Source organism: Platichthys flesus, chromosome 21, assembly GCF_949316205.1.
Source record: "Platichthys flesus chromosome 21, fPlaFle2.1, whole genome shotgun sequence".
Classification (NCBI taxonomy): Eukaryota; Metazoa; Chordata; class Actinopteri; order Pleuronectiformes; family Pleuronectidae; genus Platichthys; species Platichthys flesus.
The window spans coordinates 1,461,467-1,484,769 of record NC_084965.1 but is presented as its reverse complement, the minus strand read 5'-3'; the positions used below and the strand labels follow the sequence as shown (position 1 = coordinate 1,484,769).

General features: G+C 46.3%; 2 protein-coding genes across 2 annotated transcripts in view; both read right to left on the bottom strand.

Moving 5' to 3' along the window:
• LOC133933034 (disco-interacting protein 2 homolog C-like) overlaps positions 1-12,995 on the bottom strand; it is a 33,746-nt gene extending 20,751 nt beyond the window's left edge. Inside the window, exons 1-4 of the mRNA XM_062379988.1 lie at positions 12,573-12,995; positions 2,108-2,170; positions 1,366-1,470; positions 1,129-1,254 (exon numbers count right to left, since the gene is read on the bottom strand). Coding sequence (XP_062235972.1) covers positions 1,129-1,254; positions 1,366-1,470; positions 2,108-2,170; positions 12,573-12,720 — 442 coding nt within the window. The 5' untranslated portion in view covers positions 12,721-12,995. The remainder of the gene's footprint in view (positions 1-1,128; positions 1,255-1,365; positions 1,471-2,107; positions 2,171-12,572) is intronic.
• Positions 12,996-14,412: 1,417 nt separating this feature from the next.
• On the bottom strand, positions 14,413-23,303 carry LOC133933134 (uncharacterized). The gene is made up of 15 exons (XM_062380118.1): positions 20,049-23,303; positions 19,569-19,701; positions 19,265-19,399; positions 19,103-19,151; positions 18,814-18,950; positions 18,571-18,674; positions 18,377-18,487; positions 18,012-18,281; positions 17,857-17,933; positions 17,538-17,738; positions 16,564-16,627; positions 16,352-16,480; positions 16,200-16,255; positions 16,024-16,093; positions 14,413-15,434 (listed from the first exon to the last, which is right to left on the bottom strand). Exons 1-15 carry the CDS (start codon positions 23,190-23,192, stop codon positions 15,348-15,350), a joined length of 4,767 nt encoding a protein of 1,588 aa, XP_062236102.1. The 5' UTR covers positions 23,193-23,303; the 3' UTR covers positions 14,413-15,347.

Genomic DNA, 23,303 nt, shown 5'->3' with positions numbered 1-23,303 from the left:
GCCACTGTTTTCAGGCTTCATGCTAAGCTAAGCTAAGCTACATTAACCAGCTGTCCCTGAATATTAACCTCCGAGGATTGGTAAAATAAATTAGCACCATTGGTTGTTACGTCTATGAGTCCACATGCTGAGCAGTGAAAGTGTTTCCTTCAAGTGGCAGAGGCGAAAGGACTCGAGAGCTCACAGAGACAAAATGTCAATAATTAGTCGGTTCGAACCAATTCAGTTCAAACTGGCTTCAGGCTGCGCATCGGCAAAGAGCCACGAGGACTCGATTCACTTCTTTAAATAAGAGTCAATCATGTGAACACAGATGAGCCACAGTTAACATCTATGTGGATCTAAAAGTTCACATCTTAAACAGACACTTTCTACTTCAGATTCAGATTTGAGTGATTTCCTGTTTTTACAGAGACGTCAGGTTCGCAAATGAATTTTGCTCAAAGGTTAAAAAGAAAATTACAGGCAAACTAAGTTATTACATTTCCTTCATTAAAATCCAATCAACATCTAATCTATGTTATCAACTCTGATTATGTTCAATCTAATGAGCTCACATTTGAGGTAAAGGTCAACTTTGATATCTCATTGCAGCCAAGACAGAAGTACACACAAACTCACAGGAGTGCACACAAACTTTCAGAGTGAACACAAACTTAGAACAGTTGAGAATCAGTGTTTTTCCTGTTTCTCAACGACAGGCCACATTGACAGTTGCTGACTGGCTGCAACACAAAGCTGTGTGCGGTTTGGTTTTACTGTGAAGTGTCAGTGGGTCTGCACGCCTCACAAAATGTGCATGTTTACAGTTTCTCTGTCTGAACCCGAAGTGTCTGAGGAGCAGAGACACGAGCATTAGAACATAATCCCGTCTGGGCACAGGGCGGCTGCTCTGGGGTCAGATTGTAGGTTTAGTACAATGTGCTTCAGCTGAGATAACCACAGTGTGTGTTTGTGTGATTGTGGGATTGTGTGATTGTGTGTGCCTCATTCACTTTCCAAGCATATTGTTCTGCCATTTTCTGAGGATAAAGTAGAAGAGGTGTGTTCTAAACTCTAAAGCAGATAACAAAGACAGTAGATGTTTGCAGTGTGTAGCTGCAGGTGTGTGTGTGTGTGTCTCGTCACCTGGAGGCGTGTATGCATCCATGGAGGTCTGCACCACCAGGGAGCGTCTTTTGGAGGGCATGGGCACCGCCACCTTCCGCTCCACGTGCCGCGCCAGCACCGCCTGCACGGCCTCGGTGTGGACATCTGAGACAGAGAGAGACAGTCTCAGTCTCAGTCTCGTGCCCTCACATGCTGCAGCAGTGTGTAGCTCGTGCAGGTCTGTGTGTGTCAGTTGTGTAGCTGGGGTTTCTGTACCTGATCGGTAGCGCTCGTCTCTTGTGCCGGAGGTCCTCCGCCGGTGGAAACGTGCAGCAGAGGGGGGGCCGAGTGGGGCCCGGTGAGACATGGGCCCCTCCATACCTACGGAGGCAGGTGGACAAGCAGGCAGACGGACACACACATATATACACACACACGCACACACACAAACACACACATATATGTACACACGGTTTTGACAAAAGCAGTAGTTACAGTGCATAAGAAAGGGGAAAAACAAACATGGAGATGATTTGATTGACTTTATGACTCAAAACAATAATAAAACAACTCAAAATTAAAGTATAATAATGTGATAGTTTTGTTGCTGCACTTTCAGAACATCCTCAGCTTCCCCAGGCCGTTATTACTGACGCTTCATCTCTGTGAAGGATAAGGATGCAGCGGATTGTGTGATGGGTGTGTGTTTTAGTTGGAGCCAGAGTGTGTATGTGTGTTTGTGTGTGTCTATACTTGACTACAGCACGTTCATGTACAGATGCAGAAACAGAGGAGCAGGCCCAAGCTGAGCTCTGGGGAGTCTTAACCTACATTCGCTAATGGTGGTGGCTGAAGACTGAATCGATAGAGTGGAGCACAGTATCATCTCAACTGTACTTGTCATGATACTAGATCGATTCTCGAGTAGCAATATGGGAATACTTAGATTGTGTGTGTGTGTGTGTGTCTGTATGTGTGTGTGTGTGGAGGGGCGGAGGGTCAGAGGTCGCTAAATTACCTCCAACAAATGCCCTGATCAGTTTGGACCTCTTCTTCTCATAACCCTTCTGAGTGATGTCCCCTGCAAACAGATAGAGATAAATAGAGCGTGAGAGAGACAGTGGCGGCTGCCGGGCGGATTTGTGTTATAAAATTCATTTTAATGGTTAATTCAATCTTCTTTTTTTTCACTTTAAGAAAGTAATGGTGTCTTTTTGGACAAACACCACACGACTGTATCGCCCGCAGTTTGAATCTGCTGTCTCTCCACGTCTTTCAATGTCTCTGTCTTTTAATCAAAAGGTTTAAAAAAAGTTAAACAATACTTAAACAACACAAAACAAATAATGCGATGAGGAATAATGATGGAAATAATGGATGTGAGGGGAAAAAAGAAAAATTGCAAACATTGCTCAGTTCAACAGTCAACCTCTTCCAGCTGTTCTTCCATGAATGAGAGCTGGTCAAGGTCACATGATCATTTGTTTAAGATTCAACATCTTCTGTTACTTTACTGTGTCATGACACAGATGCCTGGTTATCACAGAGGAACCATGTTATGCTCAACTTTAGATGTGTAAACAGAAACAGACGCAGCCATCTGCCCCGTTCTCTGAGTTCATACGGATTCTGAGAGTTTACAGATCAGAACAGAGCAGTACCACTGGAGGACACGGGGGGCAGTGCAGCGAGTAAGACAAACACATGAGGAAGAAATGTCGGACACCGCACCACTTTGACCATGTTTTTGTAAGAGGTTCATTATCACAACCTCCTCCAGCATCGCCAGGTTCAAACACTCCTCAGACAACAAGTCTCAAGCTTCCTCTCACATTATGGTTCAGTCAGACACCAGGGTTCCAGCAGGTGAGTGTTGGTGCCTTCCCACCAAAACCTTTACAAACCCAAACCTCCCAACAACAACCAGTTGCAGAGAGAATCCATCAGGCTACATCCAAAACCAGTAATCAGATAAATCCAAGTTCATCTCGACTCCTGCAGCAAGTCAAACATTAAACGAAGCCACGTTCAGAAATGATAATGCTCGGGTGGATATCACAGCCTGTGACGCTCTGAAGCAGCGTGGAGTCTCTCTCCTCTTGACTTAGGATTTCTAAAAAGTAACCCAGCATTAGCATTTGAAGAGAGGCTCATCCTCTCCAGCTGTGTCAGTGTGCGGCTCCTGCTTTCACCTGGTCAGTGCTCAGGTTTGACTGGTTTCCAGCTCATCAACTGGCTGTTTCTTATTATTTGACTACTTATCTATTCTATTCTTAAAGATATAGATGTTTGCTGGTGCTCCTGGAATATTTGACCTTTTCTCCACCTCTACGGAACACAGCGTGTCCAAAGCAACAGAACCACAATGCAGTTCGGCAACACACAACGTCAACACATCCAAAGTGAACAAAGCACATTTACGTTAAGGCCTTCAACATCAACTGTTCATGTGAGTTCTCCTCTACAACAGGAGAGACAGTGGTGAGAGGGGGTAGAAGCTCATTACAACCCCGGGGGGGCGGGGGGTTCACTGCCTAGGCAATCAATGATAACCCCCCCCCCACACACACACACACACACACACACACACAGATACACCACAACTTGTCAATCACAGCACCCCAGGGTGCTCACAGCTAATAGGAGCTAATACCTCTGTGTTTGTCCCCATTAGGCGTGTGAAACTGGCTCAGACCAGTTCACTCATTACTGATTCTCATGGATCAACACTGAGACGTTTAGCTCAGCAGCAACCAACAAGAGGGGAACCAGAGCAGATCCACTGGTCCAAGAAGGCCAGAGTATACTGGCGTGATCAGATGCAACAAAACACCACAGCTGCTTCTGTCCAAAACTATTATTCTCCTCCAAACAACGAGATATAAACGATGAGGGAAATAAACCCAACGTGTGTCTGTGTGTGTTAATGTCAACAAATGCCAGGAAAGGTTAAAATGAAAAGATGAATCCATATTTGCTGCTCAGGGCCGTTTCTCCAGCAGCAGGACACTGTGTTCATGGTGATGAAGGGATGTGTCACCCAGCGCCAGTGGATGGATGTTTAAGAGATTTAGTTTGGTCTGTGGGATTTGTGCACGGGAAGAAAAACAATTTACATGAACACAGTTAATCTTCAGAGCACATCTACGCCATCACAGCTAATCTGGTGATAAACAATCATCACATATGTTACTAATCAACATCTGTGTTCTGTTTCATTTGAGATCAGTGAAATGATGTCACCTGAGCGACGAGTCTGTGACTGGATCGGCAGAAACAAGAACTCAGCTGTTTGTACACAGATTGTTTTTTGAGGGGGGGGATGGGGGGGGGACGCACAAGGCTCGAGGGCACAGATGCAGTCGTGCGTCTATGCATGCAAACAAATATCAGCACATTTCATATTCTGTAGTGGAAGAGCAGGAATATAAATCCAGTTTCCAAAAAAAATCAAGTTGACTGATCACAAAACTCTTCTGGATAAACTCTGCTTGCACTTTATTTTCCACAGGCTGGACTTAAAAACACAGCTGTGTGAAAAAGGTTTGGTAAAACTGAGATCACAGCAGAACCGTCTGAGGTGGGGGTGTCTGCCTGAGGCCGAGGAAATGTGGTGGAAAAACAACGGCACAGAAAAGAAGGGGTGTCGGATATCCATGATTTCATGAAGCACAACCACACGACAGACAGGAAGTGAAGATATATCAATCAAACAGAGAAAGACTCTGAATCAATTTGCTTTTTCCACCGAACACCACGGGAGGCTCTGTCGTAACAACAAGGGCCGATCTCTATATTCTGTTTCCTTTTACCTTTCTCATCAAAATCACCATAAGGGGGGGGGGGGGAGAGAGAGAGAGAGAGAGAGAGAGAGAGAGAGAGAGAGAGAGAGAGAGAGAGAGAGACTCTATTTCCCAGTCGGACCATGGAGGATGGCCAGAACATCTGGGTCCAATCTGCTCATCTGTGTGTGGACGATGTACATGTGTGCTATATCTGAGTGAGGCCTTCTCTCAGCTCCACCGCAGCATAACAACATTCTTCTCTCTCTCACACACACACACAGACACACACACAGACACACACTCACTCGGCCTATGGGGAGACGCCATCTTCCACTCGCAGCGCAGCAGAGCAGGGAGGGAGTTGCCTAGCAACGGTTCTCCTGGAGAAGGCCTGAGACAGCCATCTTGGATTTGGAGCATCAGATGTGAGACGCTGGCTAATGATACCTGCCAGAGTGTGTGTGTGTGTGTGTGTGTGTGTGTGTGTAGTACCATCCTGTATTGGCGCTCTAATTACTCTCCTCCTCCTCCTCCTCCTCCTCCTCCCTCTCCTCCCGGCTCGCTGACACTCGGCTGTTTTAATGGCGCACGGCTGAGAGAGAATCGATGGCGGCCGATTCGCAGACGGGAGTTTTTCCACTTGCTGAGATTGTGTCGTGAAAAGGTTTGATTCGTTCAGAGCCGCTGGAAACTCTCCAGGATGAACTGAGGTGTCGGCTGCATCACTCCTGGGGAAACTGACTTCCTACAGAAGTACTGAGCTACTTTAATCTTTGGACTCTTTTGATCAGATATGATGTGTAAATCTACATAATAGACAGTATACATGTTATTATAAGTTTTAGACAAGAGAGAAAAGTTCCAGCTCAGTTTTTACTTTGTGAGTGATTTCAACTTTGGCCTTAAAAACCAATGACTGACCAAAACAGATCTAACAGCTGATGGACAGATGATGGAGTCCGTCTATCATCCGTCTGTCATCCATCAGTCCATCCTTTATCAATCCATCCATCATTCATCCATCCATCCGTCCATCATTCATCCATCCATCCGTCCATCATTCATCCATCCATCATTCATCCATCCATCCCTGCTGAGTTCTCTTTCCTTGTTCTCGACATTAAGCTTTAATTTGATCCCTCACTCTTTTCTTCCTCATTACATCATCATAAACAGCCAGTCCACCCACAAAGCCACCATGGTAACCAAATCTACCTCCAGCAGGCACACACAGGCACACACAGACACACACACACACATACACAGACACACATACACAGACACACACAGACCCACACTAAGGCATGAGTCATGCGATGGGACCTTGGGCCGTCACATTCACATGCAGGGACCCGTGTGGACTGCAGAGCGTCCACTGGCTCTGCAAACTCATGTGTCCACAGCAGAGCCAGGGGCCACATGGACACAACCACACACACACATTGATTCATACACACATGTACACAGAGTTGCAGTAGCAGCCAAGTGTCTCTGGTCCAGCACAAACCTCCACCATGGCCCATAAGTCTCCTCATTAAAAACTATATTTAAATTCACCAGATCCAGATTTTTACTTGGATTTGCTCCAAATTTCACACACTCATAAATTTCAGAGCCCCAAAATAAAATCTGTCTGACTTGGTTCATCAAGATCCACAAGTTATTCTGTGAGAAACCAACAAGCAGCTGCAGCTCAGTTCTTTTCTGAGCCACGTCCTCGGTGCAAACTGCAGTCAAACAGATGAAAACATAATTTAACAAGCTGCAGATTCCTTTCCATCATTAATAATCTCTATTCAATCTTAAAACATATTCCCATGTCCAGTTATCACAGCCAGACAGCATCTCTGTGTTCACACAAATAATCAAGACAGGCACAGATTATTATCAATAACAGTTTCAGTAAATGATCGATCAATAAATTCCTCGGCTCATTACCACCGTCTCTGGTCAGAACTTCTTCTCAGGATAATAACAGTTTGCTCTGCTCTGATAACTTTGCACATTTGTCAATATTTGTGTGACATCAGAGTAAACAGCTGCTCCTCTCGCTGTAAGTCGAGGCCTGGCGAGCAGAAGGTAAACGAAACAGAGGAAGTTTGTGTTTTCACTCATTCTCCGTTTCGTCAACTTTCAAAATCTGACCCAAGTTTCCACCTCATGTCTGATCCCCTCACTGCTGCAGCACGAGTGACCACTCTACACTTCATCTAATTGAAAGGTTAAACCGTCAAACACACACACAAACACACTCAGCAGAAACCTGAGCCTCAGGATTTTCTTTAACATCTTGAATCTTCATTTTGTTTGTTTCATCTTCATCATCATCATCTTCATCAGGACAATGAGCGATTCTGTCACAACCCAAAAACAAAACACGTGTTCCGTGTCACAAACAGAAGAATCTGCTTCTTTTCCTCTGGGTTATAGAATTTAATTTCATATATTGTGGTTCAGTTGATCAAACAAAACAAGACACACAAACTTGTCACAAGCGTTTGTGGGGAATTAAAAACTTGGTGATGAAAATAATCGTGAGCTGTAGCCTGAATTATCGAGTTACCATGACAACAGGAGAGAGCCTGTGATCCATCAACTGTTTATAAAAATAAAAACAAACAGTTTTCATTTGACGTGTTTGAAAATCTGTGTGGGTTTGGAATTCGCGTAGACTTTTCCTGGATGTTTAATATTACTTGCTGCACATTAAAACTCCATAATGGTATTCTCCTGGTGGATCTCTTCTCTAATTGGCTGCGTGACGATCTGACTTCCCCACCTCTATTGATTATCGGGGGGGGGGGGGGGGGGGTAAAGGGTGGGGGAGCTGGAGGAGAACAGGACGTAAGTGACGCAGCAAAGTGTTTGTCAGCCGCAGTCAGAACAGACGACACGTTATCAGGATTACACGACAACTACTGGACTGGTTTTCTGGAAACTTGGTGGCACGATGGGGCACGAGCCAGAAGAACTCGTAAATTATTGGAGGGATTCAATTAAAGAGAGAAATCCAGGATGATAGGATGTTTATTGTCATATTTTTTTTCGAGTACGGCCTAATTTACTCACGCTACTGTCCAATATCTAATAAAACCACGAGTCATCATCTGGCTGCGATCTCACTTCACCTCTTACACTACAGGATAATTCCACGGGAATATTGCTTTAACTATCTACATTTAGTAAAATATCTTTCTACAAATGAAGGCATCCGCATTTTCTACAAATCACTGATGAGGTTTTAAACCAACATGTTTGAAGGATTCATTCATCAGTATCCTTGTGATGTAAAATCATGATATTGATTTTCAGTCAATCAGTTCTTTTATTCATGTTTTCTCATGTGAACACTGGAACAACACACGACACCCACAGACTCATTCACTTCTGCTCATTGTGGTCGACCGGCTTCGGCTCCAGGACGGACGTCACTCCGAACAGGCGGCACGCCAGATGACTGACAGCTGCTCTGTTTTCATAACACACCAACGCTCGCCACTCACCGAGAGGACACTGGTTCGCTTCCCATTTAAAACCTTTTGTTCTCAGGACTCATTCTGTCAAATTCTACCATGTTGTTGATCGGTGGGCGGATATCAAAACTCCATATTTGTCTTGAGCTTATAAAAAACTTTTAGATGTAAAAGTTGACATCAAATTATAGCTGCAACTATTGATTAAATATGATCGATGAATAAATAAATCCAATACAATTAAATGTCTGATCATAGTCATAGTTTAATTTACTTATTATTTGTAGTTTATTTAAACAAACGTCTGAGAACTTTAAATTCTTGAGTTAAGTGACAAATTCACTTTTGGGGTAAAAAGCATCATAGTGTGTTTCTGGTATCAGAAGTGAAACCCACACATCAGCACTAATATAGGAATCATTCAGATGAAACCGAGGACAAAAGTAAAACCAACGAGTTTGGACACTAGCATCATGGAAGCCCCGCCCCCGGGCCTCAGTGACTGGTCCGACCTCCAGCTGCTGGCTCTACTGACTCATGCTTGTTTTTATTACAAATTAATCCGATTTTATATCTTTAAATTATTCTGCCCGGTCAGGCACTGGACTTTTAGGACCTTAACAAAAAAAAAAAAATACTAAAATGGAATATCAGCTGATATCTTTTTAAGCAAAAAGACAAAATGGACACAAGACTCTTGATAGAGATTCTTGAGACCCTCGTCATCCCTCTCTCTATTGGACAAACTTCCATTATCATCAAGATAAATATTGTGATCACTACAAAATATATTTAATTTACTATGATATAAAACTGAGGAGAAGCTGTGATGAGGGAACTCGTCGCAGTTTTCATGAAGTCAGAACAAACTCTCTAAACTGTTGCTGGTGGATTTTCTGGCGAGTGAATCATCGGTCGTTTTATTTCTGAACGAGTCTCTGATGCTGCGACCTCAAGTCCTGACTCACAATCAGAGCAAAACATCTACTTATATAAATAAATCCACTGATCTGCAGAGAGCTTAACTGCAGAGTGCAACTAAAATGCATCCTCTCAGTATTCCATTTACTTTACCATCACTTATATTCATCATGGCTTTACAGCCGTGGGATTTCACGTCACTGATAAAACGTCTCATTTCCGGATCAAGGAACCTTCACTTCACAGCAGGTTCCTCAGTAGAGTCGTGTTCCACCACAGCTTCATGGTTCCATTCATTTAGTTTGATCAACAGAGTAATGAACCACAGATTATTCATGAATTTCCCTTTTAAAAAGATGAATTTTCTGAAGAGCAAAGAACTGCAGATACAGAAAGATCGAGGCTACACTGACCCAGAATGCACTGCTGCATGTTGCTGCTGTTGTTCGTCCACACACAGAAACTAGAGCTGCACTGAAAATATAGAAGCTGCAAAAGTGCATGTTCCTAAATCTCCAAATTGCCACAATCACCCTCACAGAGTTCAAATAAATATTCAATACCAAGAAAGTGTTGACGTGAGGATGTGAAATATTTAGCAGAGGATATGATGTGCTGTCAGATTCACACCTGAGCAGCACTTTGTTTATTAAATATGTATGTGTGGACATTTTTTTTGTTTTTCCTGGTCAGACGGTTTAATATTTAAAACCATCAGCGTCGCACAGAACCTGCTGCAGCTCAATTTGGTAAAATAGCCCTAGAGACAATCTCCAGAGAACATTGAACATCAGGGACCTACAGCTTCACCACAGGGAACCTTCAAGGTTACTTCAGGGTCTGCTGGACATCTCAGCTCCAGTGGTTGAGGCCGGCTCCTTAAACAAGCAGAGCAGTTTTGCAGCTGAAGTGACGTCAGGTCAGTGAAAGCCTCCAGATTCCTGAAGGTTCACATCCAACAAGTGCTCAGAAGGCTCAGTTCGTCCCGTCTGCACGAGGACGGCAGCTAAACGCTCCGAGACACACCAGAGCAGCGCCTTGACGCCGGGAGGCCACAGTAACACGACAGCCATGATGTGATTTAGACGACACCGGGCGAAGGAGCGGGGAGAGAGCGGCTTATCTGCCGGAGCTCGGCAGATTGAAGAGTTTATCTAATAAACAGGTGGAGAGCTGGATCGTCCTCTCAGAGAGTTTCATCCTGCAGCTCTGACAGGAACGTGTTTCCCTCTTCATCAGGAGTTTAATCCCAGGGTTCTTCTTCACGTGGAGCTGCAGCCTGCTTCGTGTTCTCCAAACACTTGAAACCTCTTAATTAACAGATCAATTAACCATTGAACAGGACAATCTCTCATTCAAGCTTCTCAAACAGGAGAATTTGCTTTCAACTGTCTCACAACTGTCTCAGACCATCAATTTACAAAAAAGTGATGTTTTTCTTACTTAAGTGTTTTTCAAAGTTTCTGGCTTCTCTTAGATTTATACCAGCTGACGTTAGCGCGAGAGAAGGGGGCGTGTTATATCCTGGTTGTGATTGGCCAGCTCCTGAACACAGCTCACGCTCATGTAAAAACTAAATCACAGATCCAGAGTCATGGGTCAGTAAAACCTTCACGGATGTTTTCAATGGTCCTGACCAGGGTATGTCCCAAGACACAGGACAAGGTTTGGGTAATTTGCTGCCCCCTATCTATCTGGAGTATGAATTCAACAGTTGGCCGGATAAAAAATTGAAACCTAGGAAATAATTCAGTTTTACTTCCTGATTTTAACCCTCTGAGCTTCATCTGCAGCACAACACACTCTTATTTCACAATGACCACACAGACACACAAACGCCATCGACTCTCCCTAAAAGAGACTTTCTTACCCGCTTGCTTTGAGGAGCACCAGTGACAGACACACACAACCACACACTATCAGGAGGCCTGTCAGGCTTCATGTGATCTACCAATGACCCTGTCAGTCGTCTAAACACACAGACACAGACACACAAACACCTGAACGTCCCAGGCGCTTGATGCTGTCTGACGTTTGGCCGTGACGTTTCCTCTTCCATCATTAATAACATCTACCGGCAGCAGGTTCTGCTCTGATAAACACTCTCGGCTGGATAAGGAGCTCCCATGGGCCTGCAGCTGTTTTACCTCAGTGTGTGTCAGACTGTGTGTGTGTGTGTGTGTCACTGCAGTGGGAGAAAATAAAAGCTTTCATGAATGATGAGGCTGATCTGAAGGAAGCAGGAGGGTTTGATGTGTCGACGGCTTTCGGAGATTTCAAAGCCGAGCGCTGATGTTTTTCCTCCTGTTTGATTAAAGCTGCAGATTCTCGATTGTGTGCGTTTGTGTGTGTGAGTGTGTGTACGTGTGAATCTCATCCTCTCCAATCCAACAGCATCTATTCCTCCTCATCGTGCAGATCCTGTGAGACTGTTTCCACTACTGCAGCTGAGATAAATCAAGTTTCACTGCAGCCCTGAGAGACGAAAACAAAAGACGCACACTCCACCGACGACAAACCGCAGCTGCACACATCTGTGTCTCCATCACACCGGCACATCTTCATCCACAGATTTCACACAACAAGGAGGCTCTCATCCAGAATGCATCTCGGCTTCCTCCCTCACAATGTAGGCCTTCCCCTGCCTGTATAAATAAAACATGCCATCCCCCATTATATAAGATAGGAATATGTTCCTGTGTGAGGTGCATTGAAACAGCAGCAGGGAGGGTTCTCTGTGAAGGAGACTCATGAGCCTGGAGAAGGAGAGAGTGTGTTTGCTGCATCTGTGTGAGGAGAGAGATGAAGGGAGGAAGGAGGGAGGAAGGAGGGAGGAGGAGGAGGAGGGAAATTATCCCGAGCATCCTCCCCATCCTCAGCGGCTCTGCAGGCCCGGGCACACCGAGGCAGGAGGCTGGGATCACGGGCATCAGGAGCCCGACAGGCCCTCGGAGCTGCTCCGTCACGCAGCGGCGCACCGCAGTGGTTTCATCACGCACACACGCACACGCACACAGGTATGAGTGTGTCAACGTCTCAAGGTCAAACACACGCTTGTTTTTCGGACCCGCACCGGGCGAACACAACACGTCCCCCCCCCCCCGTCCCCCCCGACCGAACGGCACCGCCGCGGAGACAAAGAGCCGCGGCCGGTCCCCGCAGTGAGCCCCCGCTCTGCCCGCACCCTCTCCCGGCCACACGGAGCCGTGCAGGCCGGTCCCTGACAAACATCTGGATGGGAGGAGCGGGAGTGGAGGGAGAGGAGGAGGGGGGGTGGGGGGCTCGGTTAGATTCCGTTAGTGGCTCCCGGTGAGGAAGGTGATGATGATGATAAGGAAGAGGAGGAAGAGGAGGAAGAGGAGGCTCATCTTACCCTCTGACAGCTCCAGCTCCAGCTCCGCCAGCCGGGCTCGGATCTCCAGCGGGATGGGTGACGCCTCGCGGTCCGCCATTCGCTTCGAAAACACCTCCCCGGCCGCTGCTGGCACTCCCGCCGCCTCCTGCTGCTCCTCCGCCCGCCGCTCGGGACGCTTCTCCTCGGCGGAGGCGCGTGAAGACGGAGGCGTCGAGGGAGAACAAAGAGGGAGAACGCGGGGCTCGGTTTAACGGGGGGCCGCCATGACGCCCGGCTCGTCCAAACGGTGAAGACCCCGGTGAGGCGCTCGGCTCGCGACGCTGCGGAGGCTGTGTCGGTGGAGCTGATGAAGATGAGGATGCTGATGATGATGAAGAAGCTCCGGGTCTGAGCCGTGTGCGCGCCGCGGCTGTCACGTGACTCCGCGGAGGCTGGAGGGAGGAGGAGGAGGAGGAGGAGGAGGGGGTGCTGCCGCTCATCACCGACAGGGGGCGCAGCCAGCGACCACGCCTTCTTTCTCTGTGACCGCACCTGGGCCCCAGGTGAGAATATTAATAATATACATTAAATATTACAGTTTATTAGATTCACAGGCTAAAGCTGACGAGAACAAATACAAATATGACATCAATCAAACAAAAACTGAAGAATTAAACATATCCATCATTCTGATCAAAGGGGAAATTAGGGACTCCACTTTAAGTCAACAAATAAAAAGTACAAAATAAATACACTTATAATAAATCCATCACTTATAAACTAATTTACAAAACATAATTCAACATTATAACATTATTTGCTCAAGCTAAAAATGAAATATACCTAAATAAAAAGTAATGATCCTCTACTTTTACTACCAAACTTAAGAATGAAAAACATTCTTCAATTTGCTCAAAGTAAAAAAATGTAAATACTATTCTTTGTCCTTTACTCACAATAGAAGAACTCATCAAAAACTCATTTAGATTTGTACTGTATTAGTTCAGTGACCCTCAGTGACTACATTACAGGAACCAAACACCAGTTTATTTAGTCTATAACAATTTAATATATATATTTAACAAATAATTAATATAATTATAGACGCTGTAGCAGGAGATATTTTGAGGCAGGTCCAGTATAAATCTGTAGAAATGTGATGGGTCCTAGATGATTCATTCTTACATGACTCATAAAATAAATCTCCCTGCACATTGAGTTTGAACAGAAGCATCAACCACGACCCATCTTTATCAGTAAGAAGCTGAAAAAGATGCATGTAGATTTCCTTGCACACTGCATGTTAATGCTATAATTCTTTATTCAGCATCTGCATATGGAATCTAAACCTCCACAGAATAACCTGATTAATATTTAAGATCAAGGAGCCTTTGATTAAGTCCTGTGTGACTGGAGGAGTCTAACGTGGCAGTGACACGAACGTGAGCATCAATTTGTCCTTCTAATTTTCTGTATTTCATTAGTATTATTCATCCCATTCATTAAGCTGATGGCCCTTGAAGAATCAAATCATCCTGGCTGTAAACAAGTGCTGGGGCCTCCTAATGGAGTGATGGCTGTTCGGATGTGATTCAACTTCCATCTGCTGGTTAGAAGGAGGAACCACAACCAACGACTTCCTGTGCACACGGCTCTTCTGTGAGAGGACTGTGCTGAACGTCTCAAAGAGGCTGAGTGGTATAAACGTGTACATCGGAAATAAGATAAAACTGAATATATATTAAAATAAGTGGTGATCTCGTGAAGCTATGTCTAGGTTTGTACAAACATACATTAACAGCAGTTTAAACTTCAAAAGGCACTTCTTTAATAATCAATGATTATGTACATCTGTACAGACAAAGAAACGTGCCACAAATGCCCTCGTTCAACCGCCCTACATTTAAAATGTTCATACTTCCAAAAAGAAAAAACAGTGGACTCAATACAATCTAATTCAAGTTCTCAAATACAGATCCAGTTCTGTACTGAAACAGTGTTTAGTAACCGACACCTGTGTTAAATCTGAGTCCAGTGGATATCATTGTCCACACGTATGAGACAAAGCACTCCTGTCAAACATAAATAAAAATATGACAAATTAAATTCTAAAATGAAATTTAAAAATCATGCACAAAGAAAGGTTTGATATTCAGTGCTTTTCAAAAGGAACATATTTTCAATTTGATCCCTTAACGATCAAGATCAAGATCAGTACAATACTCACTGGACCTTCGTGACGAGCAGACTTCTGAAGTGAGAACAACTAACAGAGGTCAGAGTAAAGTATCGTGTGTGCTGGAGACCAAAGCATAACACAAACGTGTGGAAATAAAAAATAAAAAAACAAGTTCAGGATCACTTCAGAAGTTCCTGTTCATCCACAAATCATCACACACAAAACAAAGCGCCGGCGAAACAGAATAAATCAAAATGAATAAACTGACCTTATCCTCAAACCAAGAAATAAAACGTAAAGTCGCAGATCAACAGATTCTCCCCAGTTTCCTGTCTAATAATGGAAAAGGTAGCTTTGACACGTTGAGTGCCCCCCCCCCACACACACACAGAAGTCAACACTGTCCTAAAGCAGCAGCCAGTTTGACCCCGCCCCCCCCCGTGTTCATCAGGGCTGCAAAAAACTACAACATTTGAAAAACCATCCTGGAGATCTCTCGCTCCGTGGTATCTGGTCACAGTGGGAACAGAGCTGGGAACAGGGGGCGTGGCCTCTTCAGGATCTGCTCACGTGGGCAGAGGGTCATCGGCGGGGATCGGCTCACTGCTGGATTTCTTCTGGCAGATCTGGGCGTAGCTTAGCCTTTTGAACTCCTGTCCAATCAGAGCACAGCATGCGGTCAGTGTTGGTCACATCACATTAATACTAATAGTGCTTTAGTACTATATACTAACAGTGCTATCAAGTACATTGGAGTACTCATCAAATGGATCTCAACTGCTTCTCAATAAAAACTAATTACTTTCTTCTCGATCACTTTCTATTTTAAATCAATATTCTGTGAGAGGGAAACCAGGAGCAGTTGTGTATCATCGTGTTTCAGCTCTGACAAACTCTAACAATCGAAAAGCACCAACACACCAAATCATTTTCAATAAGATTAAAAGTATTCAATTCGATTTTTAGTATAGAGATTGAATCTGAAAAGTTACCTGTTATGAGTGGTTATACTTGGGACCATAAAGCCTCTTTAAGTATGATTCCGATTATATTTATAATAATATATGATAGTCTAATAATTGAGTTGGCCTATTTCTCAGCTGTATTTTTTCTATCCTTCACCACTTTCCTCCCTTTCATTAACTTCATTAAACTTTCAGATTTATTTCAGGATGTTTAAAACATTGTTCAAACTACAGGACAGACAGAGAGAACTGTGGTTCATTTCAAATTGAGTCTTACTGTGACTGGCTCCTGTGAGAGCTCCGGAGGTTTGTCCTCGCTAGTCGTCTCCACGCTCGTCTTCACATTCCTGTGGAGACCAGCAGAACAATATCAGTGACAACAGGACAACATGGGAAATAACTTGATAAACAGAAAAGAAAAATAGTACTGCAAAATGTTCTGAGGATACTTACGGCTCTGAGAGCGGCTGAGGCTCGCCTGAAACCGAGCTGCTGCTTTCCACTGGACCCTGAGATCATCAAACAAACAGTTATGGAATGTGAATCTTGATTTGTCTCACTGCCTGGAATCAAGTATGAAGACAGGCGGACAGAGTCCCAGTTACCTTGCTCTCGCCGTTAGCTGGAGGTGCGGTTGCTTTGCCGCTCTTTGCCGGAGGAAGAGGAGGGAAGCTCATCAGCCCGAGCTCCAGAGGAGGAGACGGCTGACGAGGAGGTGACTGACTCTGTGGATTCTACACAAACGTGTTCACACAGTAAATAAAAGAGTCTGAAAGTGAACTTCAACAAACACCAATGATGAACAGTGGCCACCTACATGAGTGTTTCCAGATTTGTCCCATGACCTCGGGTTGTCCCTCCTCCTGTGGCTGTTCCCTCTCCTTCAGAGCAGAGAGACGCAGCAGAGACGTTAGCTCTGAGTGAAACCTGATTAATACGATTCCACCGAAGCACCACTCGACCCATTGAACTCTCGATGTGTGTGTGTCGGCGCAGAGGGCGACGGATGTGCACCTTTTAACAACTGTAATTATGTGTAGGTGCAGCATCTCAGAGCAAATGATCCCTTCAATTCACTTCCTACACAGCAGCAGCAAATATATTTCACACAAAAGAAATTCCCCTGCAGTTCCTTTATCTCTCTTCATAACTTCATTGTCTTTACAATATGTTGTCTGTTAGTTTTTATATTTAGTGTTGACTAAAAGAAACAATCAGGCTTTTCTCTGTGGCTCCAGAACAAAGTAAATAAACACATGAAGTGGAGTAAAGTGCTGCAGGCGTCTCTGTCAGTCTCTGAGATTAATCATCTCCAGCAAGGATGTTATGATTTCATTCTGTTTGCCTGACTGTCAGCAGGGTGATGCAAAAACTACTGAAATGATTTTATTGAAACTTGGTGGAGGGAGGGAGTAACGGCCCAGTAAGAGCTTATTAAATCTCACTAGATGCAGGGATTTCTTTGTTTTGATTTCTCAGAGAACAATAACTGGATCTTGATGAAAAAACAGACACGTTATGAGGACTTATATTTATGCTTGTGTGAAATTCTGTGCTGAACCAAATACAAATCTGCATCTAGTGAATATACATGTAGTTGCATTAGAAAACTGTGGGTGGAGGAATGCACTTTACTAAGTGACTTTGTAGTTTGTGATAATTCAGTGTAATCATGAAACTGTTGTCTGTCATTATTAAACCTGATAGTGGAAGAACATTAGACTCCAGCTTGATGGGACTTCATTAGTACAGTATCAGCAGACTGAGCGTGGGGCCAGTGATGTTCTCTACCTTCCCCGCTCGGAGGTGGATGGAGCAGCTTGCCTGCCGAACTCCGTCCGTCCACTTCTGTTCTGATGGCGCAAGTTTCCATGTGACCAGGACCGTCCTGACTTCACGGGGGACGAGGAGTTCTCCGAGGATCTCTGCTCAGACGCGTCTTTCTGCGTGGCCTGCCAACGGTCTCCAGAGGTCGACCACCTCGAGGCTCTCCTGGAAGAATGTTATGATGAAACTTTATGATGCCTGACGCAGACTCACACCAACATTAACAACAGACTGACAGCTGCTCAAACAACAACAGACAGAAGACAGAAGGACTTGCAGCTACCTCGGCCTGCGTGGGTTGTGAGGTTTGAAGTTGGAAGTCGGAGCAAATCCATTGAAGAGGTCGTTCATTGATGGAAGCTGAGGGCAAACAAGTAGCTTGGTGACAAATATCTGTTACAGACAATCCTGCAAATCTTTTTTTTAACATCCCCTCACCTCGTCATGTTTGTGGTATCCTGACAGAGCGGAGGCCCACATCTCACTGGGAAAGTCGTAGAGCTGCGGAGCCGTCACGGGGCCCCCTGGTAGCTCGTAGGTGGTTGTGGGGAAGTAGGAGCCGTAAGCGTTCCCACACTGCTCTGCCTGGGTGTGTCTGTAGCCATTTTTAGAAGCGTAGGACGGGACTGTTGTGGATTTGGCCTTTATTCTGACCATTAATGGTTTTCCCTGAAACACCCGCACCTCCTCTCTGAGGTACTTGTAGACCTGGAGACGTCCACAGACAGTAACGTGTCACTGACTGAATAACTATTATTATTCTAGTAGAGAGAAGATCAGAACATCAGACACCTGTATCGTACCTGCTGAGCTTCAGCTTCCGATTCGAAGGTGATGAACCAGTTATCGTTGCTCACGAACTCACAGCTCAGGAACTTGGGCAGATCGTCCTGATGGAAGAGAGCCTCCACCTCCTGCACGACAGTAAACCAGTCACACCAACCCATCAAAACGTCTCAGGAGTAAGGTTGTGTTGTTGTGTGTGGTGGACGCTCACCTCGAGGGGTGTGGTGTCAGGGATCTCACGAAGGATGACAACACATCGACTCTGTTTGGGCCGAACCTTCTGTCCACACGGAGCCAACTGGACGAGCGGCAGAGCTGCATCCAATCCAGAAAACACGTCCAGATATTAACACATTCATCAGTCTCACATCTACAGAATGTCTTTGTGACAATACAGATGGAAATTACATTTATACCCTGTATATATAAGTATAACAGAAAATGGTTGATTTACATTTCAGGATGTCGGAGATGAGGTCCAGGTCGGTGCTGAGGTTCTTGATCTTGTCGAGGCTGGCAAGAGTTGTGATGGGAACATACTGGTCCCCGTCCATCTGAGATGTGAGGTACAGGTCGCTGCAGAGGTGCTCCCTGTGGGGGGACAGACGCTCTGGTGAGGACACTCTTGGAGAGGTGTCCAATGCTTATGTTAAGCCGAACGTGTGAAAAACTAAACAGTTAGACATTTGATGACATGACGTCCTCTACAGAACTGAGAAGAATGATGGGATGTGATTAATGACCTGGTCAGACATGACTCCAGAACTGTCCTCAGCTCTTCTGTGACCTCATCTGGAAAAAAGGAAGATGTTAAAACATCCGACCTCAGAGTCGATGGTTCTACTGTGTTAAAACACAAGAATAACGATAAACTCATGGAAACAACAACTAAATCCGAGTCGTACCGGGAACAGATGGGATACTGGACTCTCCATTGAGTGTAGGTGCTTCACCAGTCAGTGTCTGGTACTCCAGTGAACTGGGATCAGTGACAGCATCAACCAGGCTCATGTTCTCCAGCTGGAACTCCGGCATGAAAGCTAAAAACACAACAACATCCAACATCTTACCACAACACCACAACCATATCTAAACAGAGGCAATAACAACCATTAACCAACGTCTTCTTCAAAGAATAAACAACACTTATCATCACGTATGAACTCTAATATGAGATCTGACACTGATGATCAGGTGAACCTGGTCTACCTTCGTGATAGGTCACGTCGTTGGCGACCTGCAGCCATGGCTGAGGGTAGGCGGAGCCATTAATGCCCAACTCATGGCTGTGATTGGTCCATACCTCAGCATCAGGGTTAAGGCTCGGAGCAGCAACGTGTTCCTGAAATGAAAGAAGAGTTTTTATCTAAACTGAAAAATAAATAATGGAAATACAATGTAATTTAACCTTTTCATATCGAGGCAGTTATTTTAAAAGAAGTCTATGTCCTTGCATTTTATTACTCGGTTACATCTCTTATCTCATTCTAATAAAACTCTTTCTATGTATCAAAGACTTCTGTGGGAAATTGAGGACAAAGTAAGACTCTTCAAAATAAAAGCTGAGTCCTGAACTCCTCCCTGTTTGGTTTTCATTTCCTCACTGAATCACATCAAAATATTTACGGGATAAGATGTGAAACTGAATATGTCCACTCCACTCAGCCCCACCACATGCTGACCACTTACAGCCTGAGTGCAATCTGTGTGCCAGTCCCACACACAGGGCCCCAGGGGCATCATGGTGCTGTAGGGGTACGCCCCGAGCAGAGCCATGGAGGGCTGCAGCTCTGAGACCAGGGCCGGGATCTGCTCCGTGTCGGTTCCGGCCTCGTTCTCACCCTTGGCCTCCGACGGCCCCTGAGCCCAGCCCTCATAGCTGTCCTCCCCCCCCAGTCTGATCCAGTGTTGGGGATAGAGGATGCAGAGGGACGAGTCTGCTTCCTCTCCCAGCAGCTCAGACACCATCTCCCTCATCCCGCCTTCCCTCTCTCCCTCCTCAGCAGCCAACGGCAGTCCATGATCTTGGAAGTGAATCTGGTAAGACGGAGTTGAGGCGTAAGCATCAATCTGACCAGGGTCCACTGGGATCACGCTGTGGTCCAGAAGCAAACTTCTGTCCTGACAGCTGATGTCATGAGGAATCGTGTACGTCTCACAGCTGCTGGAGTCGGCATGGACCTCAGGCGTCTCTGCTGCTGAAACACACAGAGGTTCAGCAGGAACAGCTTCCTCCTCCAGTGACATCTTCATCCCATTAACTCCCTCCAGCTGAATTTCACTGGTCGAGTCTCCAGATTGACTTAAGCATTTAGGAGCATCGAGCAGCAGGCCAGCATCAACGTGAGGGTTCACACAGTCAGAGTCACCACTGGAGGGAAATATCTCTGGGAGTTCAGAGGAAGGTTGAGGACTGTGGGACGGCTGCTCTAACATATCTGCAGATTCCTGCTCAGCCGACGTGGGGAGGGGGCGAAGCTGAGTCACCGGTGCAGCTGCCATTTCTTCCTCTCCCCCACACTCATACATAGAAGCCTCCTCCAGTGGATCTACTTTGTGACTCTGCTCATCTCCCTCAGAAGATGTGCACGGAGACGAGGAAGAGGGAAGTGAAGTGGAGGACGGGACAACAGAAACCTCGCTCTCAGCAGGAGGAGGCTGTGGGAGACCACTTGGACTTGAATCCTCAAATCTCTCGGCCTCCTCTTGGTCCTGAGGAAGGATGCTTGTGTTTACAGCTGTACAGAGATCAGTTAACACGTCACTCTCCTCTAGGTGATCGGGGTTTGAGCCGGTTTCAGTTAAAACCTCGGTCACATCACATTCCTCGACAGGTTTGCAGGTCTCAATAGATTCAGGTTCAGGTTCTTTGAGTCTTCTCTCGAGGACAAGTTGGAATTTCTCGTCTGACTCAAACCCGTCCTCACCTTCAGTTTTCACTTCAGAGCTGTCACTCTGTACGTCACAGTAATCAAACTGCACGTCACATTTCACAGATTCAGTCTGTGGAGGTTCAGCCTGGTGACCAGAGAGCTGCATGCTGCTCAGTTCAGAAGCCGGATCATTTGAATTAACATGGACATGTTCAGATGTGGTGGAGTCACCCTGCTGAGATGTGCTTTTAGGTGTGGAATCTGTGAGATAGGAAAAGGCTGAGAGCTCAGCAGGCAGCGAGGACATGGCGGAGTTGTTGGAGATTGACGTTAGCTCTGTAAGAGTTGTGTCTGTTGTGTCGCTGTGGAGAACATCAGCCTCCTCACTGTGGCTGTAGCAGATGCTCACCGGGATGGCCCGGCTCTGCAGGGAAGGATTATCCGTTTCAATGTCTCCTCCAGAAAGAGGCAGAGCATCATTCTCCTCCTTGTTCAACAGGTCAAACGTTAAACAACTGGGGATCTGACTGGGGGAATCCAGCTCAGGAGACTGAGCTGCTGGTTCTTCACTCTGGACGTGCTTCTCATGCAGATGATGCTCCACCCGCTGGGCTGATCCTTTCCCCTGGGAGTCGACAACCATTTCCTCTGTGGCCATAACAGCTCCCAGGGCTGCTCTGTGGTCCTCTGAACACACACACTCCTCTGTAACCATCATCTCCTCTGATGGCCCCACACATTCACCCTCCTCCTCCACACATCCACTCGACAGGTCATCCTCGGATTCTTCTGTGGCCTTTGTAGCTGTCAGGTAATTAAGCTCTTGAGGCTGAGGGCTGGGTGGGGCGGACACCTGAGGGTCCTCAGCCGTAATGTGACGACTGGATGGGGGCAGCGGTTCGGGCGGAGATGCTGCCAGCCGTGGAGCAGCACCAGGTTGAGGTGAGGAGGTCTGCTCCTCTGGGTGTGTGAGTGACAGGCTGGTGGAACACTGTTCAGCAGCATGTGACTGTGTTGAAGCTGCTTCCTCATCATGTGACTGGCAGGTCGTTTTAGATTGGGTGACGTAGGTCTGGACGGTAGATGCCTGCATGTTGGACTGGCTGGGAACTGGAGACTCCCCAGTGTGGGGCAGAGCAGCTGTTCCTGCTTCAGCTGTGCGCGGTGAATGTGCCGCTCCAGCTGTTCGGGTTTGGCTGGGATCCTGGTCATGCTCAAGGTCGTCTGTGTCAATGGAGCATATGCTGTAGAAGCTCTGGGTCCTGGTCTGAGAACCTTGACACAGCGTTGTGACGACACAGACGTCCTCGACTTCCTCTTCCTGCTCAGCTTTGGTGGAATCCTGCTGAGGCCCCTGACACGAACCTGACACCTCCCTCCCTGTGACGGTTCCCAGGAAGTCTGCGGAGGGCCGCCTGGTGGAAGCAGACGAACACCATGCTGGTTTGTGCTGCTTCTGCCCCTCTGGGAGCTGACTGACCCATGAAGCTCTGGCACTCTCCAGAACCGTCTGTCTGACCGGACTCTGTGTGAGCACCTCCATATAGGGAGCCGGCTCACAGCTCAGCCTTGGAGTGTGTTCCACGCCTGCCTCTGTGTCCCTGTTTGTATGTATATTAGTGCTGGATGTGATAATAATAGCCTCCTTCTCCTCGTGAGAGCCAGGCAGTTTAAGATCCCTCTCATTCCGGGTGCTGCTGTCCCTGCTGTTGGCCTTTGTACAAACTTTGTTGTCCACTTGTTGAAGTCTGTCCTCCTCCTCCAGAGGCTTCCCCCGGGCCGGTCCGTCTTCCACACAGGTCTCCTCTCCCTCCAGACACACATGCTGAGCTACGGCCGCGGCGTGCTGCCGGACCTGCTCTGACACCCCACCCAGCCCATCCTGGAGCGGGGGCTGTAACAAGCTGCTCCTCTCATTCTGCGGGCCGGGGTTCAGCTCCTTACTGAAGCAGCAGCCCATCTTCTCCCGCCTGGACTGGAAATAAAACAAAAGACTGCTATGGCAGCGCACACCAGAGGCTACACAACACGAGACAGAGTCGTGAGCAGCTCCTCGCGAGGGCTCCGCCAC